This window comes from Zonotrichia albicollis, chromosome 22, assembly GCF_047830755.1.
Source record: "Zonotrichia albicollis isolate bZonAlb1 chromosome 22, bZonAlb1.hap1, whole genome shotgun sequence".
NCBI lineage: Eukaryota > Metazoa > Chordata > Aves > Passeriformes > Passerellidae > Zonotrichia > Zonotrichia albicollis.
The window spans coordinates 4,017,253-4,039,512 of NC_133840.1; the positions used below are offsets into that span (position 1 = coordinate 4,017,253).

Sequence of the window (22,260 nt, forward strand, 5' to 3'; positions counted from 1 at the left end):
TATGTGCTTAACTACTTGATTAGCTGACATATAAAACTCATTCCAAGCCTTTATAAAGTGGCTGCATTTGCATTTAATTTTACTCACACTTTGTATCATTCTCAGTCTGCTGAAAAAATCATTAGGGAAACACCAATCTCAAAATCTTTTTTTCTAAATATAGAAGTACAACTTACTCCAGCATAAAAGTGGTAAACTTATAACAAAACAAAGAAACAATTATAAAAGTGTTGAAAATGTATTCTAAAAGATATGACCCACTGTCAGACATCCTACTTACCTAGTAGGAAGATAATTTTATTCTTGAATATGAACCTTTGAAATCTAAAATATCACTTAACAAACTGATACAACTGTAATACATGAAAACAGACTCACCTACCTTATTCCATGCAAAAAAAAAAGCAGTAAAATAACCTACACATGAAAAAAGACCCATACATTTGATCCAATGTATATCTTACACTTTATTAACTGTTTCTGTACATCAGGTCCCCAGACCAAAACCCACACATAATACAAAATTCATACCTCAATATGCATATATCTTACAGAACTCCACTCTACATACAGAAATCTCCTAGATCATTACTCAGGCTGGTTTTCTTGCTTTTTCACCCACTTTTACAGGTTTGCTCCCCATTTTTGAGAGCAGTAGTGGGCAATGAGCCTTCCTAAGGGCTGAGAACACCTTTGTTTCAGCAGAGCTCACTGTTTTGGCTGCTGAAAGGATCAGGGGGATGCATTCTCACCTTACACTGCTTAACACTCCCAGGTGTGTCCAAAATCTTCTGTACCAAGGACATGCTACTGAAGGGCAGGGTGGACAGCCAGCCACATTTAACATTTCACCTGTACAGACACACTAAGGGGGTGTGTCAAGACACCCACTGATCCACCCCAAACGTTGTTCTCTTAAGGGACACACAACTTCTCAAAGGAAAGCCAGGAATAATAGGCAGGCTAACCTTTTCTGCACAAGGATCTGCACAGCAGTGGCCTTTGCTCCTGGCTGCCAGCCCAGGTGTTTGTGCCCAGCCCAGGGCCATCAGTCAATCCTCCTCCTTCTCGATGTAGGGTTTGCTGCTGACCCGGGCCATCTGCCGGGCCAGGTACCGGTCCCGTGCCGACATCACCGTCTCCTCATTGCTCCTTTTGGCAAACTTGCTCAGGGTCTCAGGTGCTTTCTGTGCTTGCTCCTTCTCATCCTTCTCCCTTTCTTCTCCAGCTTTACGTTTCTGCTCAGATGTTCTGGAGCTGGAGCTTCCCTTCTCATCCACCTCTCTGTCTTTTCCCTTTCTCTCTTTTCCCAGATCACTCTCTCCATCTTTTTCCAAAGATGTAGGAGTACCTTCTCTCCTCTCTCTGTATTTCTTTTCCTCACTGCCATATTTCTCTCTCTTCTCCTTTGCATGATCTTCCCTTTCTCTGTATTTCTCTCCTCTCTCCTTCTCTCTGTCATTATATCTATCTTTATCATTTCTGCTTCTTTCTTTCTCTCGTTCCTTCTCTGAGCCCCTCTCCTCTCTCTCCTTTGCCCTCCTCCATTCTCTGCCATGCCCCTCCCTCTCTTTTCTTTCCTTCCCCCTTTGTTTATCATCTTGATCTTCCCTCCTCCTGTGGTGATCTCTATTAGTGTGATCCCCATGCCTGTGCCGCTCTTCCCTTTCCCTCTGGTGATCCTTTTCATGGGTCCTGCTTCTCTCATAATCCTTTTCCCTGTACTGTTCATCACTTCCCCTTTTGCTTGGCCTGCTCTCTCCCCTCTGGTGACTTGTTTGGGCTTTGGTGCGTGGTTCTTCCTCCACACTGGACGAGCTTGGTGACCTGGAATGCCTCTGGCTTTTGTGATGTTTCACCTCCTCTTCACTGCTCACAGAGTTCTCCCTTCTTTTCTTCTTTTTCAAGTTTACTTTACTGTGCTTGTGTCTCTTGTCATCATCACTACTATCAGTTTCTAGGTCGGTATCAGCATCTGGATCATTTTCTTTCTTAGAGGGCTTCAATCTTTGTCTTTCTGAAGGGCTTTTGCTCCTTTCGTTGGGTTCTTCCTCAGTGTCAGGTTTTTCTTCCTTTATCCTACATTTTTTACATTAGAAAAGAATAACAAAATTAAAAAGCCTGAACTTTTGGACTTTTCTACAAACTGACTGCTGGTCAGGACTTAGGCAAAAAATGCTGCTGAAAAGTCTAAGAAAGCAAATCTGTCTGTGGCTCAGGTTCCAGGATTCCAGCACAAAGTGTCCATATCTGTCTCACTGGTGAATGTGAGCTGAGGAATTTATCTAAAAGAGCATGACTATGGTAAAGTATGTGCAGCCTCCATCTAAGGAAAACAACATTAACTTGTGTTCCTGTGTAAGCCTGCTGGCAAGTTACAGGTTTTCCTATGTGTTTGGTCCTCTAGTCACATCAAATAACTATCCAGAGAAGAAGCAGGTTGTGTGTTCTGTGGACAGAGAGAGGAACGTGGGGTTTTTTTTGATCCAGAATTTCTGAAGATCTCACTTGAGGCTGGACAGAAATCAGTAACTTTTTACAGCTCAAATATTCTTACATGCAAAATGCTGACTCAAAAAGCTGAGGGGGTTGTGCTTTGCCATTCTCCTCTGGCTGATGAGGAAATCCATGTTCCCTCACACAAACCACTTCTCTTCCATTTAACCACAGAGCTCCAGGAACAGCCTGTGGGGCTCTCTCGAGAGTCAGCACACCACCAGTGACATTCTGTGTCTGCTGAGTGCTTGAAGGCATGGACAGCCTATCAACAACAACTGAAAATTACACTGAAAAGTTTGGTAATTTACTTAGTAATCCAACTCAAAGGTGGGGCTCACTTTAGGGACACTTCTGAGATCTACAAATGGAGCTGTTTTCTCTCTGTATCCTGCTGTATCACCATGAATAAGAATGAAATTAAAATACACACCTGAGTTTATTTGAAAGCCTTGCTGGAAAAACCATCTACAGGACAATTTGTTTCCTCTGAATTAATTGTTTGTGCCACTAAAGGAAATTTCCTTAATTTGTAAGACTAAAAAACATAATTTCAAATGCTCTCTATACAATACAAAACCACATCATCCTGAACACTTAATGGAGAACTCCCTTCCTTCAGGCAGCTGAGAAACTTCAGTGATCATTTTCTCCACCTGGGCTAAGAGTTTACATTCTAACAATACAATCTCAGACTTAGAAGATCTCTTGATGAAAGCTGCATTTTATTTGTGATAGCAAACACTTAACTAGTGACATCCATGCTTTAAACCTCTATCAAATGAGGTTTTACCTGAGTTAATTGTCTCAAATTATCAATTGCTGCATACAAAAAATATCCCCTTCATCACACGTATCCACAGGGCAGAATGTTACCATTTAAACACCTAAATAATTCAGTCTCATCTCATTACTTTGCTTTGGAATGTGCACATATTCAGATTTCAAAATACTCCCACTGGATTTCCTATATATTTGATTCATTTCCTTTCACCACAGTATCAACACTCAATTTAGTTTTTATGCAACTAAATGTGGAGTAAGTACAAAGTGAAGAGAACATTCTTTACAGGAAATTCACAGCATATTCATTTCCTATGACTTACTGCTATGCTCACTATTTTACTTCTTGTCTTCCTCATGATTCAAAATGTGTAACTTACACAGATTGCTAAATATTATGTAAACCAAAGAAAATGTAGGTTAGAATAATACCAAGCAGGATTACAATCATAACTGTCCTCTTGATACCTTTCAGACAGCGTCCCTGTCCTGCTTGTTTCATTCCTGTGTCACTGATGATGATCATTAGTTATTTACCAAATAATTCAGTTAATCAGCTGTAAAATTACCAGTTTACCTTACCACAGTTTTAGTGCTCTGTCTAATCTTCCAGTGAATACAGAATCACAAAGAGCCAGTGCTGGTTTTCATACCTGAAACCCTGCTGGAATCACATCCTACCTGGCTTCACGGAAGCTGCATTTTGGCATCTCTTCTTCCCCCACACGCTGGTTTAGAAGATGTCTGTAGAATCCACTGAGATCCCTCTGTTTGGTCACATCCAGGTATGCTGAGAGACAGAAAGGGAGGTTGGATTCACTGTGTCACAAATACTCGTCACACACAACTCACAACTGCAATTTCCACCCTGGAGGTTTTTAAATCCAAAGTGGAAAAAGCTCAGAGTAACCTGATCTGGTCTCACAGCAGACCAAGCTTGGAGCAGGCAGCTGGAACAGGTGACATTCAGAGGTCCACTCCAGCCCAAACTAGCTAATGGTCCCACATCCTGGGCTTCCCACCTACTCCTGATGCTGACCAGAATGTCTGAGGCAAGGACTGGAAGCAGCACTGTACCCCAGGCTAATGAGTTTTCCCTCAACAACTGACCCTCCCTCAAAAAATAAATCACCAACCCAAACAGAGCTGACACACAAACAGAGGAGCTTCCTCTGTTCCATGTGTAACACATACAAAGGAAAGTAACAGACCAAGGTTGATCTGATTCAGGATCTGCTAATCTGGTTCTCTTTGATTTTAGTTATCAACTCTCACATAGAGACCACCAGAGGAATATATTGTATATCATGTACAAGGCCCTACTTCTTTTTCAGGACAATTACTTCACTATGAATCTCACCCTCGAGAGCTGATTCTCTTCTTTCCCTCTCCTCCTCCTCAGCTCTTTCTTGCAGCTTCTTCTTATAGGCTGAAGTCACAAAAGCCTCTTTGTGTGCAAACTCTCCTCCTTCCATTTCACGCTCTTTCTGAATTTTTCTTTCCATTCGTCTTTCTTGTTCCTTCTTCCTAATCTCAGCTGCTTTGAGGATATTGTGGATGTATCTGGGCTGAGGTAGAAGGGAAAAAAGTTACCATGCTGAGAGGTAATTGAGGTGGCTGAGAAAACACAAATTGGGATTGATGGAGATGTTGAATTAAGTTGGTAATGGAAGAAAACTGTCAGGGGCTGCTCTAATGTTCCCCCTCTGACTGACAGCTGTCATTCCTCTCAGACCCCTAACACAGCAGGTTTCCCAGTTCCAAGAGAGGCTGCTGTATTCCTTCAAAAGTCATCACACCTTTGACTAGGAGGATTTTTACTCTAAATGAAAATAAATGTTTTTTTTGATTCTTCATCCCTCTGTCTTCCTAGCTGTATCAGCCTTGCCTTTCTTTTAAGGACTGGGAGGCTTCCTTTGATCCAGAACCTTACAAGAGCCTTGAAATGCACTAGAATAAATAACAATGAAAGTATCACTGGCCAGGATAATCCAGCACTGCTTTGAAGCTTACAAAGTAACCACTGATGTCACCCCAAGCAGACAGAGTCCAACAGACAGGATACATCCTCAGGTACTGACCTTTTTGTCATCACTTCCAGCTAACAATTTGGCACTGCTTTCTTTCTTCTTCTGCTGCATTTCATCATAAATGCTGTCATACTCATACACTGTAGCATCTTCTTCTAAAGCCTTCTGAATCTCCAGTTTAGTCTAAAACAAAAACAGGGAGGAGGAGAAGAAAAGATGTCAAAATAATAATAATGAAATCTTTACTATTTTCAAATATTTGATTCCTATATTATAATTTAAACAGATCTATAGTATAAACTCACCCATCAGAACATTGGGAGTAAATTAAAAATAGTTCCTTACCTGTTTCATTGCTTGCTTTTTCAATGCCTCTTTTTGAAGACTTTCCCCAACAGTTGGCTGTAGGAAGGACACATTGCAGAAACAAAATTAATTACATTAACACAGGTTCTTTTTGTGCCATTCTAATGAACAACTATATAACAGTCCAATTACAGACAGGTGTGATACAGAAAATATTGAATTCTTCCTGCATGTCCATCAGAGATGTAGCAGTAACAAGCAGAGATACTGACAATCACATGAAAAAAGAAAATCTGTATTCATAGTTAAATAAAAAATTCTGCAAGGATTTGGTATTTATTTCAAGTCTCATTTGTATCATCAGTTGTGTATTTTCAGAAATAAGAACACAGCTAAACAGCATGTACTTCAAGTGTTACTGTTTCATTTCTCAAGATAAGCATGCTACAAAACAGCCATTCTAATCTTTCCTAAGAAGAAACAGATCTCTATTGAAAATATGTTTTCTAATCATATTGTCCAACAAAAATGCTTTGCATTTTATTTACTTTTTTGCTTTTAATTAGTTTTGACCTAAACTACATATCTATCTTTCCTCAACCAATAGATAATAGATAATGTTTATTAAACAGATCCACTATAATGGCAGGACTTGTATCCTTGTTTATGTAATTAAATATCTCTTAATCTTAAAAAGCAGAAATAGGAAGGAAAAATCCTTTTGCATTTTGGCAACTTCCCAAGTTTTGCAACTTTGACTAATACATGCTTTGTGTCACATTTAAAAAAGACAAAGGGATTCTGTAATTTGTGGTTGCTGATTATTTGGACTAGAATTGGATACAGTCATTTATTTATGTAGCTGGTTGGTTGGTTGGTTGACTGGGGGAAGTAGATAGTGGATTATTTAGTTTAAAACCTACAAGAATCCTGGCTTCATTCATTTCATGTTTACCTCTGCTTTCAACACTGAAAAACTATGAAGTTCTGAAGAACTAATGTTCAGAAATAATTTACAATGCTGTAGTTAATTTTATAACACACATCTTTTGAAAAGGCTATAAATGAGTCAGGATAAACCATAAACAGCCATTTTAAATTAGCATAGAGCACACATCAGCATTACACAGAAAACCTCCATTTCCTCCAGGTTCTTGAGAAAGAAGATGCTCCTTTGTTTGACACACTGAGGGGCACCCTGAAGGTTTCCTCTGTGGGAAACTCTTACACTGCTTTAACAAAAAGGTCCCTCAGCAGTGAAGAATCTCCCCTGCACTATTCCAGAAAGCAGGGGCTCAGTGAAAAACAAAACAGATTCTCCAGTTACATTTACAGAATAAGCTCTATTCCACCAAAATATCTGAAACCCCGCTTAGAATGTTTTCCTTGTCTGCCTACATGTAATAAATGCACTGATCTACAAAGATTAGGTAAACACTAACATAATACATAATCCTCATTATTGGACACATGATGGTAAAGAAGCCCATCTGCCATTTCTCCAGACTGGCAGTAAGTTTACAGAAAACAAACACCTTCCCCAATGGTTTATGGTGGACAATTTCCTGTTGTGCTGTGAGCTCTGACAGATGAGAACTTCCCGTCCTTTTGTATTGTTTTACTTATCAACTGCCCATTTATTAAAGGCCCTGTAAGCTCAGCAATCTGTCTCATACTTTTTTCCTCCCTCTAGTCAAGCTATTCTTCTGGAGCACAAAGCTTATAGTTCAATATTTTCTGAAAGGAGAAAACATTTTAACCCTATCCTGTGAAAGGACACAGAGTCCATGCAAATCAAGGAACTCTGAGAAATGAGGCTCTCCAGTCCAGCACTGCTACCAGACCATGGGAGACAGCTTGTACACAGCTGAAAGTTATTAAAAAAATCAAACAATGAATTGCACCAATCTGCTAACATTTCTCATGGTTCTCTCCATTTTTCAGCTCCTTCTCACTCTAAAATGAGCCACTTACACCCTCATGTACATGGATTTAGGAGTGAATCCTTATGGTTTGCCCTCACAGAGAACTGTACAATGCAAGCACAACCTGCACGTGAGACTCCAGCCCTCATGGAGTTAAAAACCAAAAATCACACCAGGCAAAATTGATTCCTCTCAATTCAGACAGTATGAGCCATGGCTACTAGCAGAAGATCAAGAGAATGAACATGAAAAACAAGTCAGGTACACAGAATTAGCTTTCTCAGCACTCCATCCTGGTTTCCAGAAACCAGACCAAGGACTTCCTGAACTGAAGGATGGACCTGAACCATTGTCTGACACCAAGAGCATCCCTTAATTGACTAATCCATTTCTCAATCCATTTCTATTTCTGGCCATGCCACAGTATCCTGTGGCAAGGGGTTCCACACCTTAACTACACAATTTCCTTTTGTTAGATTAAACCAGTTACTTGGTGATTCTATAACACAACCCAGTGTTCATATTATGAGAAATGGCACCATCACCTCACTTCTCTGAATTATTCTTGATTTTACATACATCATCTTGATTCTTTTCCACTTTCTCCTTCTCAGAAAACTCTTTTCTAGGAGCCTCTTTACCCACTCTTATTTTGCATGCAAACTGTTGCAAAAACTCTGGTCAGCACCAACATCAATTACTCAGCAAATCCTTAGTCAGATTTTTCCTTTGAAAAGCTGCAAAGGAATGGAAATACCCATTAGCAAAACCAAAAATCTGAGCCTACAAGAAGATGGAGTTTTCTGCTTATTTTCAGCTTCTGCCTGCTTCAACACTCAATTTATCTTGTAGGTGGTCACTAAAACCCCACCAAATCCAGCTGATACATTCACAGAACTGTTCACACTGGCTCCACAACTTCCCTCCCAAATTTAGCACCTACTGAGGTCCATTTGCAGTTATTTTTTTCATCCTTTATTAACAAATTGGTTTTGAAAGACTGGTACAGTACAGGAAGATACACTGGGTAATTCTGTGTATGTAAATCACAAACCAGAAATTTTATTTGCTGTACCACAGAGATAATTTCAATTAAACTCCAAAGATAAAAAGGAACAATGAACACCACACAGACTGACAAGCCAACTTTTTCCATTCAACACTGTATTTCCAGAAAATTCCCATCCCAGACGCTCTGTTTCTTATGAACTAACACAAAGACCATCTTCAGCAACTAACAGCCATTAATGCACTTAACCACAAGGGAAAAAAAATCCAAATTCCTTCAGCAAGAGTAGAGGCAAAATCTGAGTGAAAAATGCATAGTAACGTTAAAAAAAAAGGAGCAGAAGTTTGGTATCTAATATATAATCACAGACAAGTCAGGTCTGCAGATTTCCCAGCACAAACTTTATTAGAGTTCAGTTAAAAATACATAATCTCCAGACATTTGAGATGTAGTTCTGACTGATAAAGTAGCAGACAGGAAATGAAACCCCTCCCAGATGCTGCTCCTTATCTTGAAAAGCTCTGAAATCATTACTGAACTAATAAAGTAATTCTGATTTTTTAAAAAAAAAACAATCTTCTTTGATAAAGGCAGTTATGAGATTATTACTTTTTGCTGGGTATGTACCATACTGATGAGCACAACAACTTTTAAGAGGTTTTATAACAGACTTTGACAGTGAATCTGTCAGTTTTTCTGAAAGGGAGGATACTTGAGATGTTAAGCTAAAAGCTGGCAGACAGCATCATCTATTATTTTTACTAGAATTATTAACATTCATTCTTTTGTTTCAATCTTTAGATATTAAGAAAAAAATGAAGAAGTGAAAAAATACAAGACATCCCCTAGGGAGGTTCCCAAACCTACCACAGAACATTTAATGACAACAGATTAAATGAAATTTATTCCTGGGATCTGGAAAATGTGGGGTCAGATTTTTGATGCAGAGAAAGACACCAAACCCCATCTAAGAGGGGAAGTGCTCCATTAGCACCTCCAGCAGGTGAACCTAAAGGAAAGCCTCTCTTTACAGGGATGCACCTCTGAGCATCACAGCTAAGTGAGGGAAGAGATGGGATTTAAAACACATTTGTGTCCTGTAAGCTGCACCGAGGCAGCTTCATGTTGAGGCTTTCATCACTAGAAAGCTCCTCAGCCCTTTCCTGCCCTGTAAATCGTGAGCTCAGACACCTTCAACAGCAACATTCCAGACTTTCTAATAGAACCAGGTACACACGGGCTGGGAATTGCTAAATTCAGGCCTTCTGTGGCATAAAATTAACAACTGCTAGTTCATTAAAATAAAAACAGATTTTAAAAGTAAATATTTTGGCGAGTCAGAAATCGACCAAAATTATTTGATGCTTTATTAGCATTGTTTTTCTCGACCACATGGAGTGAAGCTCCAGGGAGGCAAGAACGTGTTTGTAGCACAGGGTTCTGTAAGTGCCCATATCCCAGCCTGTCCTGGGCACTTCTGCTTCCAGCAGCACATCCAGGTGGGATTTACACAGCACACAGTGCCCTCTGCTGGGGCAGGTACAGACAGAGTATTTTGAATCTCATACTATTAAAGAAACTAAAAATTAAAGATGATGGAAATTATCACACAATTATCATACACCTTCTCTTGCTGTAGAACTTTTGGGTTGTACAGCTTTGATTTGCTCCCACTATGAACGTCATAAAATCAATTACATCAAATTTGGGTGGAATGGGCTAAAGGATAAAACAAACACAACTACCACACTCAGTATTTGAGTGAGACCTGTTGATTACTACTGGTCTTTCTATTTGCAGGTATTCACCAGTGACAGCAAACAAATCTCTTTACAAGCTACAGTTAACTCTGGCAAACAGATTGTCACATGTGCTGAATTTCTGGAAGAGCTGACAGAAAGTAACAAAAAATCATCACTTCCATGTAATGTGTACTAAAGAAAATACAGATCATATTTCACACTCAAATCCAAAATGATGACACATATCCTAATGACTGCCAAAACCTGATGCAGCCATTAAGGGTTGGACACAAATAAATTTGCAGAATACAGGGCAAATTTCAGAAGAAAATTGTTGAACTGACCTCGTCATCTGACTCATCTGCAAACACCGAGAGCTTCTTTGAAGCAAGATTTTTCTGTGGCAATTTTTTGGGCATAATAAGCCCATATCTAGAGAGAGAGAAAAAAAGTTACCTTTAGCATCACTTACAACACAGCAACAAACCAAAAATTTGCCATTTATCATTTGAGAAGTAAAAGGTCAGCATCAACATAATGTATGGAAGTTATATGTGAGCAGCCTTTGCAGCAGGGCACACCAGCCAGCTTCCCATGCAAAGCTTCTGGATGCAATAATTGTCCTAAATTAGGACACATCCCTCCTGTCCAGAGTTCTCCAAGTAATTTTTTTTTTCTCTCAGAGAAGTAAGAAATTTTTTTTAATGCAAACTACTGTTTAATCTGAAAAGATTTAGTCTTAGACTATACCAAGCACTATTCCATGCCTATGTTTGCAGTGCTGTAGTTTCATGTTTTGCTGGCAATGTAACCACAGGTGCTATGGCAAAGGACAAGATTTACAGTCAGATTGTGTCGCGCTGCAATTAATTAACTACACAAACAACCCTTCTGCTGACAAAGTCCATCTCTATGCTAAAACCACTTCCCTTCGGTGCTGAGCAACCTCTGAATCGGGGGTTTCTCGCCCGATTCGCAGGAACATACACTGGGTAAAGCTGCCTTTCCCTGAGTCCATCACTGAGCCAATAGCTCGCCACGGGGTGTATGGCTGAACCGAATGGAACACTCCCTCATTCTGTACCACACATGGGTACACCCCAACATTCTGGGGTACCATACATGGGTACACCTCAACATTTTGGGGGTACCACATAATTCCTGTGAGCACTGTTCGCTTCCCTGAGCCCGCCCTCAGCTCCGTCTGACCCGGCCGCGGAGGCCCAGCAGCAGCCCCGGCTGTGCCCGAGGGTGGGAGTTGTGAGGGAACATTGAGGAGTTCACCTCCGTAAGAGTGAAAAACACCCCCGGGCAACACCCCCGCACCCTCAAGCGCCTGCTCGAGTTCTGCTTGTTTTTAATAAACACAGTTTTAAAGTCCGGCCAACACAGCGAGGCCTCAGGGCGGACACCTGGGACAAGCGAGTCCCTGAGCAAGAGTTTTCCAGCGCTCGCCCCTGCCCTCAGCGCCGGCCCCGAATCCCCCCCAAGCGCTGCCCCCAGCCCGGCTGAGCTGGGCCCGTCCGCCCCGGCCCTGCCGGCACTCACTGCTTGCCCAGCGCCGCCATCTTGTCGGGCCGCCTCCCCCTCACAGCCGCTGCCGTTCCGCGGCCGCAGATTCCTCACGGCCGAGTGCTCCCCACGCACTTTCCCCGCCCGCCCCGGAGACCCTCACGGCACCGTGCCGCGGTCCCGCTCCGGGAGGGAAGCGAAGAGCCTGCGGAGGGGGCTGGAGGCGGCGGGGGATTTTTTTTTTTAACAGCTCGTTTTCCAGGGGCGAAAGTGCTGATCAGGGAAGGGAGATGGCGGGCGCTGCCTGAGGGAGCCGGGGGCGCCTGAGGGCAGCGGCGGGAAAGGCTCTGAGGAGGGAGAAGCCCTGAGGGGGAAAAGCCCCCGAGACGCTCCTGGGGCCGAGGCTGAGGAGCCGCGCTGGTTCCTCCCTTCCATCACCGACTTGTCGCTTGTTTCCCGCTAAAGACTGAAAGAGGAGTTTAATTTCCCAAAATGTTATTAAAAAGTGATTCTGCCAAAAGGGACGTTATTGGAAAGATTAAATCTCACTGTAGACAGTGCAGTTGCTGTAATCTCAAGCTTTATCCCAATAAGAAAGCTTTTTGTGTTTTATTAAGTGTTAGGCTTTTCTGCAACGTGTTCAGAAGAACGTTACAAAATGCTGATTAACAAGCTTTATTTAAAATTATTCCTAAAAGGTCCTTTAAGGAGACTGAACCTTGAAAATTAATGCTGTATCATTTATGAGCCTTGTAACTTGGGGCCCATAAAGATGTCCCTTCTTCTCGTTTTCCCATCAGAATTAATTTAAAAACCTGTAAAACTTTTATTAAGCCTTTAAAATTCGGTAGCTATGCTGGCAAAATTCTTCCCTTTAATGTTTTTATTGCTTTTTCTTGGTAATCCTTAACAGACTCCCTACCATCTTAACTAATAATCCCTAACAGATTTGAGCCATTTTAACAACAAATACTAGTGCCTATGCATAAAAAATAAAAAATCAACAGTTAATTTAATAAAAGATGTGAAACACCAGAATCACAAGGGTTAGATGAGAAATTAAGAGATTTAATTGGAGGCACTGTAGATACCAAAAGGGGCTAAGGATGGTTTTGTTCAGCGTGTTGGGTCTTTGTGATCTCCATGAGTGCCAGGCAGGTGTGAAGCCACTGGTACAGGTATTGGGTTGGAAGAGAGAACTGCTGCCACTCTGCTGTTTGAGGGAAACCTGGAACAAAAAACCAGCTGGAAATACAACAGGGAAAGTCAAAACCACGAGCAGTGTTGCCACAAGAACAGAAAGTCATCCCCTCAGCAGAGTACCCTCAATCCAGTAATTCCAGGAATGGTGATGCTTTGAAAAGCACATAGCTATATTGTGACAGTGACCTGTCAAGTGCTGACTTTCCACTATAAATTATCTTATTTTGTGGTGGGTGGACTGCTATATTTTCATGCTAAACCAGCACTTATATTTGAGATATATGGACATCACCTGATGTTCATTTTAAAGGAATTCCCATAATTCTGCATTCACACCCCTGATCTGACACTGCTCTCTCAGAATAGGTTCCATCCTGGGAAACCAACCTCTCCTAGCACATCTGCAGTTTCCAAAGCTACATTCTTTAATCTAATTACATCAGCATCCCTAACTGTCAGAAAACCAGCTGCTCTAGGCCTGTTTTGTTCTTTCCAGTGAATTAGTTTAATATATATGAGAACACATGAAAAGGAACTATCACTGCCTCAAGTGTTTACTCTTTATCAGCAGGCAGGGTACTGTTGATAAATATCCCCGGCTAAAGCAATAACTCTTGTCCACGTTTGGCTTTTAACAGGCCTCTCAGACTGGTATTAGATCACAAAGAGAGAGATCTCAATGAGAACAAGTAATTTTTCTCACAGAGATATTGCAAATAATAATAACAGCCTCTTGACTGCTCTGGCACCAAAAAAGCTCACGTTCATTAAAGGAGAAAAAGAGAGACTGACAAAGAGCTCCTGTCTGTGGCCCGTGAGTACACTGAGCACTTGGCAGATGGTGTTTATGAAGAGGAGGGCTCACACTGTGTGTTCCTGTTTGGAGATGGGTCAGTCCCCAGGGCAGGGCACAGAGGTCTGAAGCAGACTTGCTTGCCAAAAGAACTATCATTCCTCATATGTCTTTACATGCTGCTTGCCAAAAGAACCCTCATTCTTCATGCTTATCGGGAGCTTTACAATGAGATCACTTGTTCTGGAAGGTTTCAAAGCTGATCTGCTCCTCTTTCCTGAAGGCAGTGAATTTTGAATCTAAATTTAACAGGTTGATTTCTATTGACCAAAAACCAATGCTGATATTGAGGACCCGTTACCTATTGTTTAATCTGTTGTGAAATCAAAGTTAAATTCTGAAGTAAGGCCCATAAAAGCATTCAGCTGAATGTTGCCATTGACACAGTTTCGTTATTGAACTGTGCCTGGTAACCTCCCAATGATTTTATGGTATTTACCAGTGATGAGGTCCAGCAGCAGCTCTGCTTCAACTTGCACAGATGAAGCAGTTGGATCAAAGCAATAAATCTCCTGAATCAAATTGTCATCGAGTTTCTGCAATGCAGAGAACAAAAAGATTAGGGTGTTTGTGAAAAGCTTACAGAATAAAAGATAGATGAGAAACATATAGGAAATCTATAGGCAATTAATTATTTCACTGCCATTTCCCCCTTGGCAAATTCCACTGCGTCTTCCTGGAGGGGGAATAATAGAAAGCAAACTCTAAAGAATTTGAATTCTCACCATTTTACAGTGAGTCCAGCACTCAGTGTCCTGTGAGCCCTTCCAGTCTGGATGCAAAAGCAGCAGCACAGCCTTAAGCACCTCGTATACCAGAGCTGGGGGTTCTGCCCAGCTCTTTATTCCATCAAAGCTCTCAGCACCGAGTTTCAGGACACACTCACGCAGATCCTGCAGCATGAACCGGTGGAACAGAATCCCTGCGTGCCTCACATTTGTCACATGTTCTGCCTCTGCAATCAAAAACAAACCTCTCGAGAAGCTGCTCAGAAACATCTCAGAAACATCTGCTACTGAGGACTTGCACTACTGACTGACAGTCACTGTGCTAGATCCCTGAGGGCAACAAGGTGTCTGCTTCACACCTCTGATTTCAGCGCCAAGTATCCTGTGAGCCAGAGTTAAAATCTGCCCATTCTCTCTAAATCCACTCTGCTAAGCTCTGAGGCTTGCTCAGGAGTAGTTTATATATACCAAGGATTTGTATTTGTCTTTTCATACTTGTAGGAAGGATACTTTTAATATAGTTTTACTGAGATTCCTAATTTCACCCCAAAAAACTATTTCACATCTGTATGCACAATACCCAGCACTTGTGTTGGTTCTCTTTCCTCTAGAAACCTCTGCAGGATCTCTGAGCAGGCAGCTTGGGCCATCTTTAGCATTTTCTGCAGGTCTTTCTGTTCCTGAGGTGGTAATTTCTTGTTCTCGCCGATGCTGATATCAAATATGCCGAGAGTGTGTCTTGCTAGGTCATGGAGAGGTACTGCAATGTGGTGTTCTCCATAGATAGAAGTGAGAGTGACCTCTGAACTGTCTGTGCACTTGAACAGGTAACCTCTGAAATGAAATGTGCTAGGGTTTACTATCCTGGTTTGTTTTGGTGATTCACTTAGTGTATATAAGATGCCATTCGTCTCTTGTTGTTAAAATAAAGGTATTACATTACTAAATTATAGTTTGTTTGCTTGAACTGGAATTTGCACAGCTCTAAGTATCATTCAAGGCATGTACAGAAAGGAAAAAACAGCATTGGGAACATGATATGACTTAGTCAAGGTGATTGATGAAAATCATGAGAATTTAACAAATCTTGCTTTAAAAGCAGTTTGCTGTTTCTAACTGCATTGACGTTTGTTCTAGACAGTTTTATAAAAAGTAAAAACAGCTGCTGGAACTGCAAATGGCTGTTCAAGCAACTTTGACAACAAGGATGATACACTTAAAAGACAAGTCTGAGGATCTTGGCAGTGGAAGGAAGCAGAGAATTGAAGGAAATGACACTAATATGGCCAGGAAAAAATACAGATTATTCTGAAGAGCAAAATGGTTCAGTGTAAGCTGCAATCCTGAAAACCTTGGCAGCTCAGCTGGTAAACATTAAATCAGGAGTTTTTGCAGCCTACAGTCAAAGAGAAAATACTCCTCAGCCCTTCACAGTTCAGTGCCCTGTGCATACACACCAGAAGCCTTGATAGTGAGAGAGCTGCAGCCTCTGAGATGCTCAGGGCTGCTGTACCAGGGGCTTCAGGTAATGTGGGTCAGCCTGGTGCAGGCTGGTCAAGGAGCAGAGGGGAGCAGCCCCATTGCAGGTGCTGGAGCCTACCTGAGGATGTTTTCCTCTCTGAGGAGAACAACGGAAGACTTGTGGATTTCCTTTTGTCCTGTGTTATCTGTAGTGATCATCTTGCACAGAACATAGTTCTGCCAGGGACAAAAGAAATGTTTAGCTGCATCCAAGAAAGGAACAGACATTTTGAAGCTTGGAGAGGGAGGAAATTATTTCTTATAGGAAACTCACATGTACATTCAAGAGCAATGGCATTGTTTAAAGACATCTCCCAACACTGCTAAGTTTTATTCCCAGAGATGGGTGAAGAATGTGCCCTGGACTTCCCTCAGCCAGACTATTTAATCCACCCCAGGTTCTACACTGAGGAACACCCACAGGCCTAGAGGTTTCCATTCTTTTTCCCATCCTCTTGAGTCCTTTCTCATGTCATGTTTGTGTCAGTGTGTCTTGACACATGGAAAGCACAGAGGGGGCCGAGTGACCTGGCTATCAGGCAGCTAACAGGGAAACAGTGCTGAGCCTGGAATGACAAAGGACACTGCCAACATAAACCATGCTTATCAGAGGAAGCAGCTGAATTATGACTGCAGCAGATGTCATACAGACTTTGGGATGACACGGGATCAGTCCTAAATATTGCATATACTTTTTGTGTTCTTAACTCACTGGTACATGAAGTGACAAGCTTCCCAGGGCATGAGTGCCTGCTGAACAACTGGAATATGACCTGCATGGAGTGGGGCTGCCTTTACAAGCTGGCTAATTGGGAACCAGTCACTTCCTGAGCTGTATTTATATCTTGGCTGCTGACATAAGTTCAGGAGAAAAAGCTAATATATTAGCTGGAACATTCTCTTGTCCCTATAAAATACCATAATTTTGACATGCACAGGATCTCCAGAGAGAAGCATTTTCCCTAGTGGAAGTCCCAGACAGCAAAGCTATGGATGGATGGATGGAGGGGTGGATGGATGGATGTAGGGTTCTGCTCTATTGGTTGCTATGCAGCAGCGAGCAGTGAAGTAGGAGAATACTCCCTTTTCATATGGAGAAAGGGTTATACTAGCAGTGCTCTTGAATTCTTTTACATGGAAGGATGAAAAGAATGAAGAGAGATCTCCTTTACAGAGGGAACCTTCCATCTACCTTTGTAGCCCTTTTGTTGCATGAGCAGGCACAAGAATCTTGTGCAGGCTTCAGCTTTAATGATAAAACCACTGGAAAAACACAGGCAGCTGGAGATGGCATTTCCTCTCTAAAGCAGCCTTTGAGCCCCTGATGATTCCAGAGCTTTTCTCTGCAGTACCTTGTCTGTGCCAGGTTCCACCAGATAGATGGTGACAGAGTGGATGCTGGGTGTCCTGGGATACAGCCAGTCCAGAGCAGTGACAGCCACTTGGAGGACATGTTCCCTCATGCAGATGTGGTGGTAGGCTTTGCTGAATGCATGGCAAACTCCCTGTGAAAGCAGAATCCTCCAAGTGAGCCAGACAATTTCACACAATTTTGGAGAAAAAAGCTGGGGAGGAAATGTTCATGTTGTAACAAATTGCTTTAGTCAGAATTTGTAAAGTGGAAAAGTGACTGTGAAATGTCCCTTATCAAATGATGCCCTGAAGTGCTCAGTACCCAGTCACGGCCAAGTCCTTAACCAGACAGAGCTGATTTTTAGTGGAAATAGCCAAATGGGCCGCTAAGGTTGGCTTGCTGCGCTCCCTGCTGCCCAGATGATGCATCCACAGCGAGGCTGATCCCAAAGAGCATCCCAAAGAAATCCGGGGAGCTGTCACTTTTAATTATTCCACCAAGTAAAAAGTAAGGTTTTGTGTCATTTTATAGAAACGAACACAAATGTGAGATCGAGAGCTTGAGGAAATAAAAGCTTCTACCTTTGGACAACAGGTCAATTAACATCCTAGTCAGGAGAAGATGATATAAAATATTGATGAAGTGATACCTCATAATAAATTTCAGATAAGATGCTAATCAGGAGGATACTGATAAGGTGCTCTCCTTTTACCTTATACTGCAGAAGGGGACCCACAGATATGTTTTTAGTTGTACATCTTACATTTACTCAGAACAAACATGTAAAATTCACAAGTTTTTTTGCAGGCTGGAGTAACAAACTGCTTTCTGATGGTGCCCACCTCATAGAAAGTGATCTCATGGGTCAGAAAGATGGATGTATGAGTCTGGTCCCAAAGAGTGTCAAGTCCTAGAATGCCAAAAACTCTCCAATGAGTATCATGCAGGGGCAGCACCAGGAGGGAACCTTTCTTCTCCTCCTCAGGGTCATCAGAGCTCCAGAAGTGGATGTTTCCGTGGTGCTGAACTCTTGGAACATAGATTGGCTTTCCCTGGTCAATCACTGCAAAGCTGAAATATAAATTTATGACGAGTTTGTCAGGGGGAGCAGAAAACCTTTAGTGAAACAGTAAATACTGCAGCTTTGATCTCTCCCTGTTTTCTGGCATCAAAGGAGGAAGGTGTGAGCTCCATACCCTGACCATACTCAGCAATACCACATTTACCACTTGCATCCCAAAGGCAGTGGTAATAAAGAGGCACTTTTCATCCTTAGGACATTTTAAAAACATCAGCTAATGAATGGAATGAGAAGGAATACAGAAGCAAGCAGCAGTTACATTTAATAGGTTAGAGGCAGCAATGTTTAAAGAGACAAATACATCTGGCTTTTGGAAATGACAAATGAAGAAGCATGAAAGCTGTTTATAGCATAAACACTAGGGAAGGAAAGGCATTGTTCTCAAAAATATCCTGTGGATATAAAATGGCATAAGGGAATTAATTTTTAAAGAAGAAAATGTAGGCCCAATGCCGCAGACATTTGCTAAAGGATGAGATTTATTAGACTGTGAGGTAATCTCCCCAAGGAAAGGAGTGAAATCCCAAACAGAGCAGTTCTAAGCAGACCATGTGGAATATGTATAGGATATTGAATCATTCCACAACAGTCTCTTGGGAGATTTCCTCTCTGGAGTACTCCATCAACCTCAGTTTCCAGAGCATCCCAAACACTGCCCCATCCATTCCAAGCAGTTTAGAGGAAAAGGAACAGGAATCTGCAGCTTTTCTTACCTGATTCCTTTCATCTCTCTGTGCAGTACTCTGTTGAGGATGTAGGGAGCATTGTCTGCAGTGCAGGCCATGTAGCGCAGGAGAACCTGGCCCTGCTCGGGGGAGAGCTGGTTCTCTTCCAAAAGGGCAATGTATGCACTGATTGTCTTGTTATTCCCGTGGGCTTCCATGTCCTAGCAACCAAATGTTCCCCATTACAGCCTGTACATTAGCCACTGGCACTTAATTAATGCACTTAGCAATTGTTTAATTTTTGCTGAGATGCTGCTCTGGGTCACCGAGTTTGTGTGTCACCAGCCCCATGACGTGGCTGTGTCTCTGTGACAGGCACAAACACTTGGTATTTTGATTGGCAAGGGAAACTGATTTCCTTCTTCCTGTTGCTAATGGAAGGAGTAAATAGAAAAATAATCCCTAACTATAATCTGTGCCTAAGAAAAAGTCCTATGGATTTCTTCTCCAATAGGAGATTTCGTTAAGAAAAAAACAAACAAGTACCAGAGTTGCCACATTTACAAACCTAGACAATACTGCAAGAGCACTTCAGCTACACTGAGAGAAGTTTGGCTTTGAGGAGGGCTTTAATGTTGAGAAAAACAGCTAAAGTTGCAGCTATAAACTAAAAATGAAACTATTTCCACTACAAATTAACCATCTTTTCCCAAACTGACTCTGGTGTGTTTCATCTCAGAAGCTCCAAAACTACAACTATGGATTTCCAGATCTGCCCTGAATCAGCTCTTCCATAACTGAGACAAAATTATCCCTGAGATTCCTTCAGCACTGGGAGAGCAAGGATGCCTACCTGGTACAGGGCCTTGATCACTGCTTTGTACACCGGTTCCATGTTTGTTCCGCTGGTCTCAGCCGCTTTCTGGATATCCTGCAGCCATTTCCTCCTGGCTGAGCTTTGTAAGCTCTTGATGTGACTTTGTTCCACACTTGTGGTCAGGAAACTCACCAAGTTATCCATAGTTTCATCCTCATTGCCAGTGAACTTGGAAGCAATTAATTCAAGGAAAATCTGGAATGCCTTTGGGGTTATCTTCCCCACTTTACTGAGCTGTGGGTATCGGGAGCAAATCTCTTCCTTTGCTAGTAGAAAAGAAGAAAAACAGAAAATAAGAGGGAAAATTTAGTTGATTAATCAGTTTTGCAAAATAGGAAACAAACAAGACTTAAACAGGCTTTGGGTGGAGTCTATGCAGCCCATCCTTCTAGCCTTCTTTTAGCTGTCTCCTACATGGAAGTGGGCACACTAGCAGGTAATCTCCAGTTTCCAGACTGGACGCATCCTTTTCTCTAGATGCCTGCTTCCCTCCCATGACAAAGAATCCCGCACAGCCCTGGTTTTAAGTCTCCAGCGGGTGTGTCAGAGCTGTCCCAGCGCGGGCAGGCTCTGCCCAGCCCGGCTCTGGGCTCACGGGGGTGCTCTTGCACAGCCTGAGCAATGTGCAGGCGCTGCCTCGCTCCGGGAGAACGGGGTTCATGCCGTCTCTGTGACTGATGCTTCCAGCGTCCTTTCTGCATCCTGTTTTCAAATTCTGTTGGACCCGAAGATGTCCCTGCTCATGGCAGGGTGTTGGAATAGATGATCTTTACAGGTGCCTTCCAATCCAAACCATTTTATCATGGTCACAGATTTTAGCTGAAGAAGCAGCAAGTACTAACTTGGCCTCAATTACGGTGGGGCCATGATGCTTAATGCTGTCTTATCCAGCCCATCATCTAAGGAACATTCAGTATTCTAATTTAATTTCTGATTTTCTGACAGAACTAGGATGGAGAATTTTTTGATCATATAAAACATTTGGATTTTTACCTCCACTTTCTCCTCACTTTGAAGAAAGGGATACAGAAAAAAATAGACATGAAGTTGAATGTGCTATGATTACTTCCTCCACTACTGAGCCACAGCATAATGAATTATTTTCCCCTTTATATCGAATGTTACACTTTTCACTTGCAAGGACAATCAAATAACTCTACTCACTTTTTACTCTGTGTTTCCATCCAGGAGAAGTGCAATATTTGTGAACCCTTCCCCCAAACCTGCTTGTCCCACACCCTTGAGACATTAGGTTGAGGCTGCCAGAAATAATTCATGCTGCTGCTAGGTGGTATTGATTTTGCTATTCTCCCTTTCTATTTATTTGTCCTTTAGTTTATGAGCCCTTCATGGAAGGGACTGTGTCCTTCCATATTTCCATGGTATGTTCTGGCATGCTTTGAATGCAGGAGAGCAGTGAGCTGCCAGTTTCTCCTGGCTGGACAGCCTGGAGATTATTTACAGTGACATACTGGTGTGCTCCCCACCCCACCAGCTGCCTTCAGTGAGCTAAAGGATAAAGAGATTTTGGTGATTGCCAAAGTGAGCCATTTTTAGCGATTTGCAGCAGAACAAGCAACATGAAGATGAGCATGGAGATGAAAAAACCAGACCTGCCCACCCAAGCACACATGCAGAGATGTTCTTAATTGCTAATACAGTGTTTCAGAGCACCTTATGCCCACATGTTAATATGCACGAGGCTGCCAGACAGGTTCAGGTGAACCTGCAACATTTCTGCTGGACTGAAGTCTTTTCTGTCAAGGACCAAATGTGCTAAGTTAATGCAGTGAAATAACCAACAGAGAAGTGATACTCAAAGCTGCTCTGTAATTCATAAGAGCTGTGTGACAGTGTGAATAACTACAGGCTATTTGAGATCTATAAGGAAAGCTGTTCTCTCCTGTGAGGTACATTCCTGCTGGAAGCACAGCAAAATGTATCAATTAAAAATAGCTGGATTACACAGATGGACTGGACTAAAAGTGCAAACACATCCTCAGGCTTTATGTGTGCTTTTTCACTGCCATATCACATGTATACATTGCATGTTACAGCTGAAATAATTTTTCAACTCATCCCAGGTCATTAAAACATTGGGCTAGTTATCTACCTGGGAATCTTGCACAGGAGGAGGGGATGGAGCAATGCATTAACAAATAGGTCTGGGTAACT

General features: G+C 42.0%; 2 protein-coding genes across 2 annotated transcripts in view; both read right to left on the reverse strand.

The window, feature by feature from the left end:
• Positions 1–419: 419 nt before the first annotated feature.
• NSRP1 (nuclear speckle splicing regulatory protein 1) lies at positions 420–11,933 on the reverse strand. Its single transcript, XM_005493503.4, has 7 exons — positions 11,840–11,933; positions 10,636–10,723; positions 5,655–5,711; positions 5,361–5,492; positions 4,640–4,847; positions 3,961–4,069; positions 420–2,079 (listed from the first exon to the last, which is right to left on the reverse strand). Exons 1-7 carry the CDS (start codon positions 11,857–11,859, stop codon positions 1,053–1,055), a joined length of 1,641 nt encoding a protein of 546 aa, XP_005493560.2. The 5' UTR covers positions 11,860–11,933; the 3' UTR covers positions 420–1,052.
• A 2,672-nt stretch (positions 11,934–14,605) lies between these two features.
• The window catches only part of EFCAB5 (EF-hand calcium binding domain 5), a 33,503-nt gene continuing 25,848 nt past the window's right edge, over positions 14,606–22,260 (reverse strand). The window contains exons 13-18 of the mRNA XM_026797180.2: positions 20,062–20,351; positions 19,257–19,429; positions 18,305–18,533; positions 17,461–17,613; positions 16,188–16,285; positions 14,606–14,814 (exon numbers count right to left, since the gene is read on the reverse strand). Of these exons, the coding sequence (XP_026652981.2) occupies positions 14,742–14,814; positions 16,188–16,285; positions 17,461–17,613; positions 18,305–18,533; positions 19,257–19,429; positions 20,062–20,351 (1,016 nt within the window). The 3' untranslated portion in view covers positions 14,606–14,741. The remainder of the gene's footprint in view (positions 14,815–16,187; positions 16,286–17,460; positions 17,614–18,304; positions 18,534–19,256; positions 19,430–20,061; positions 20,352–22,260) is intronic.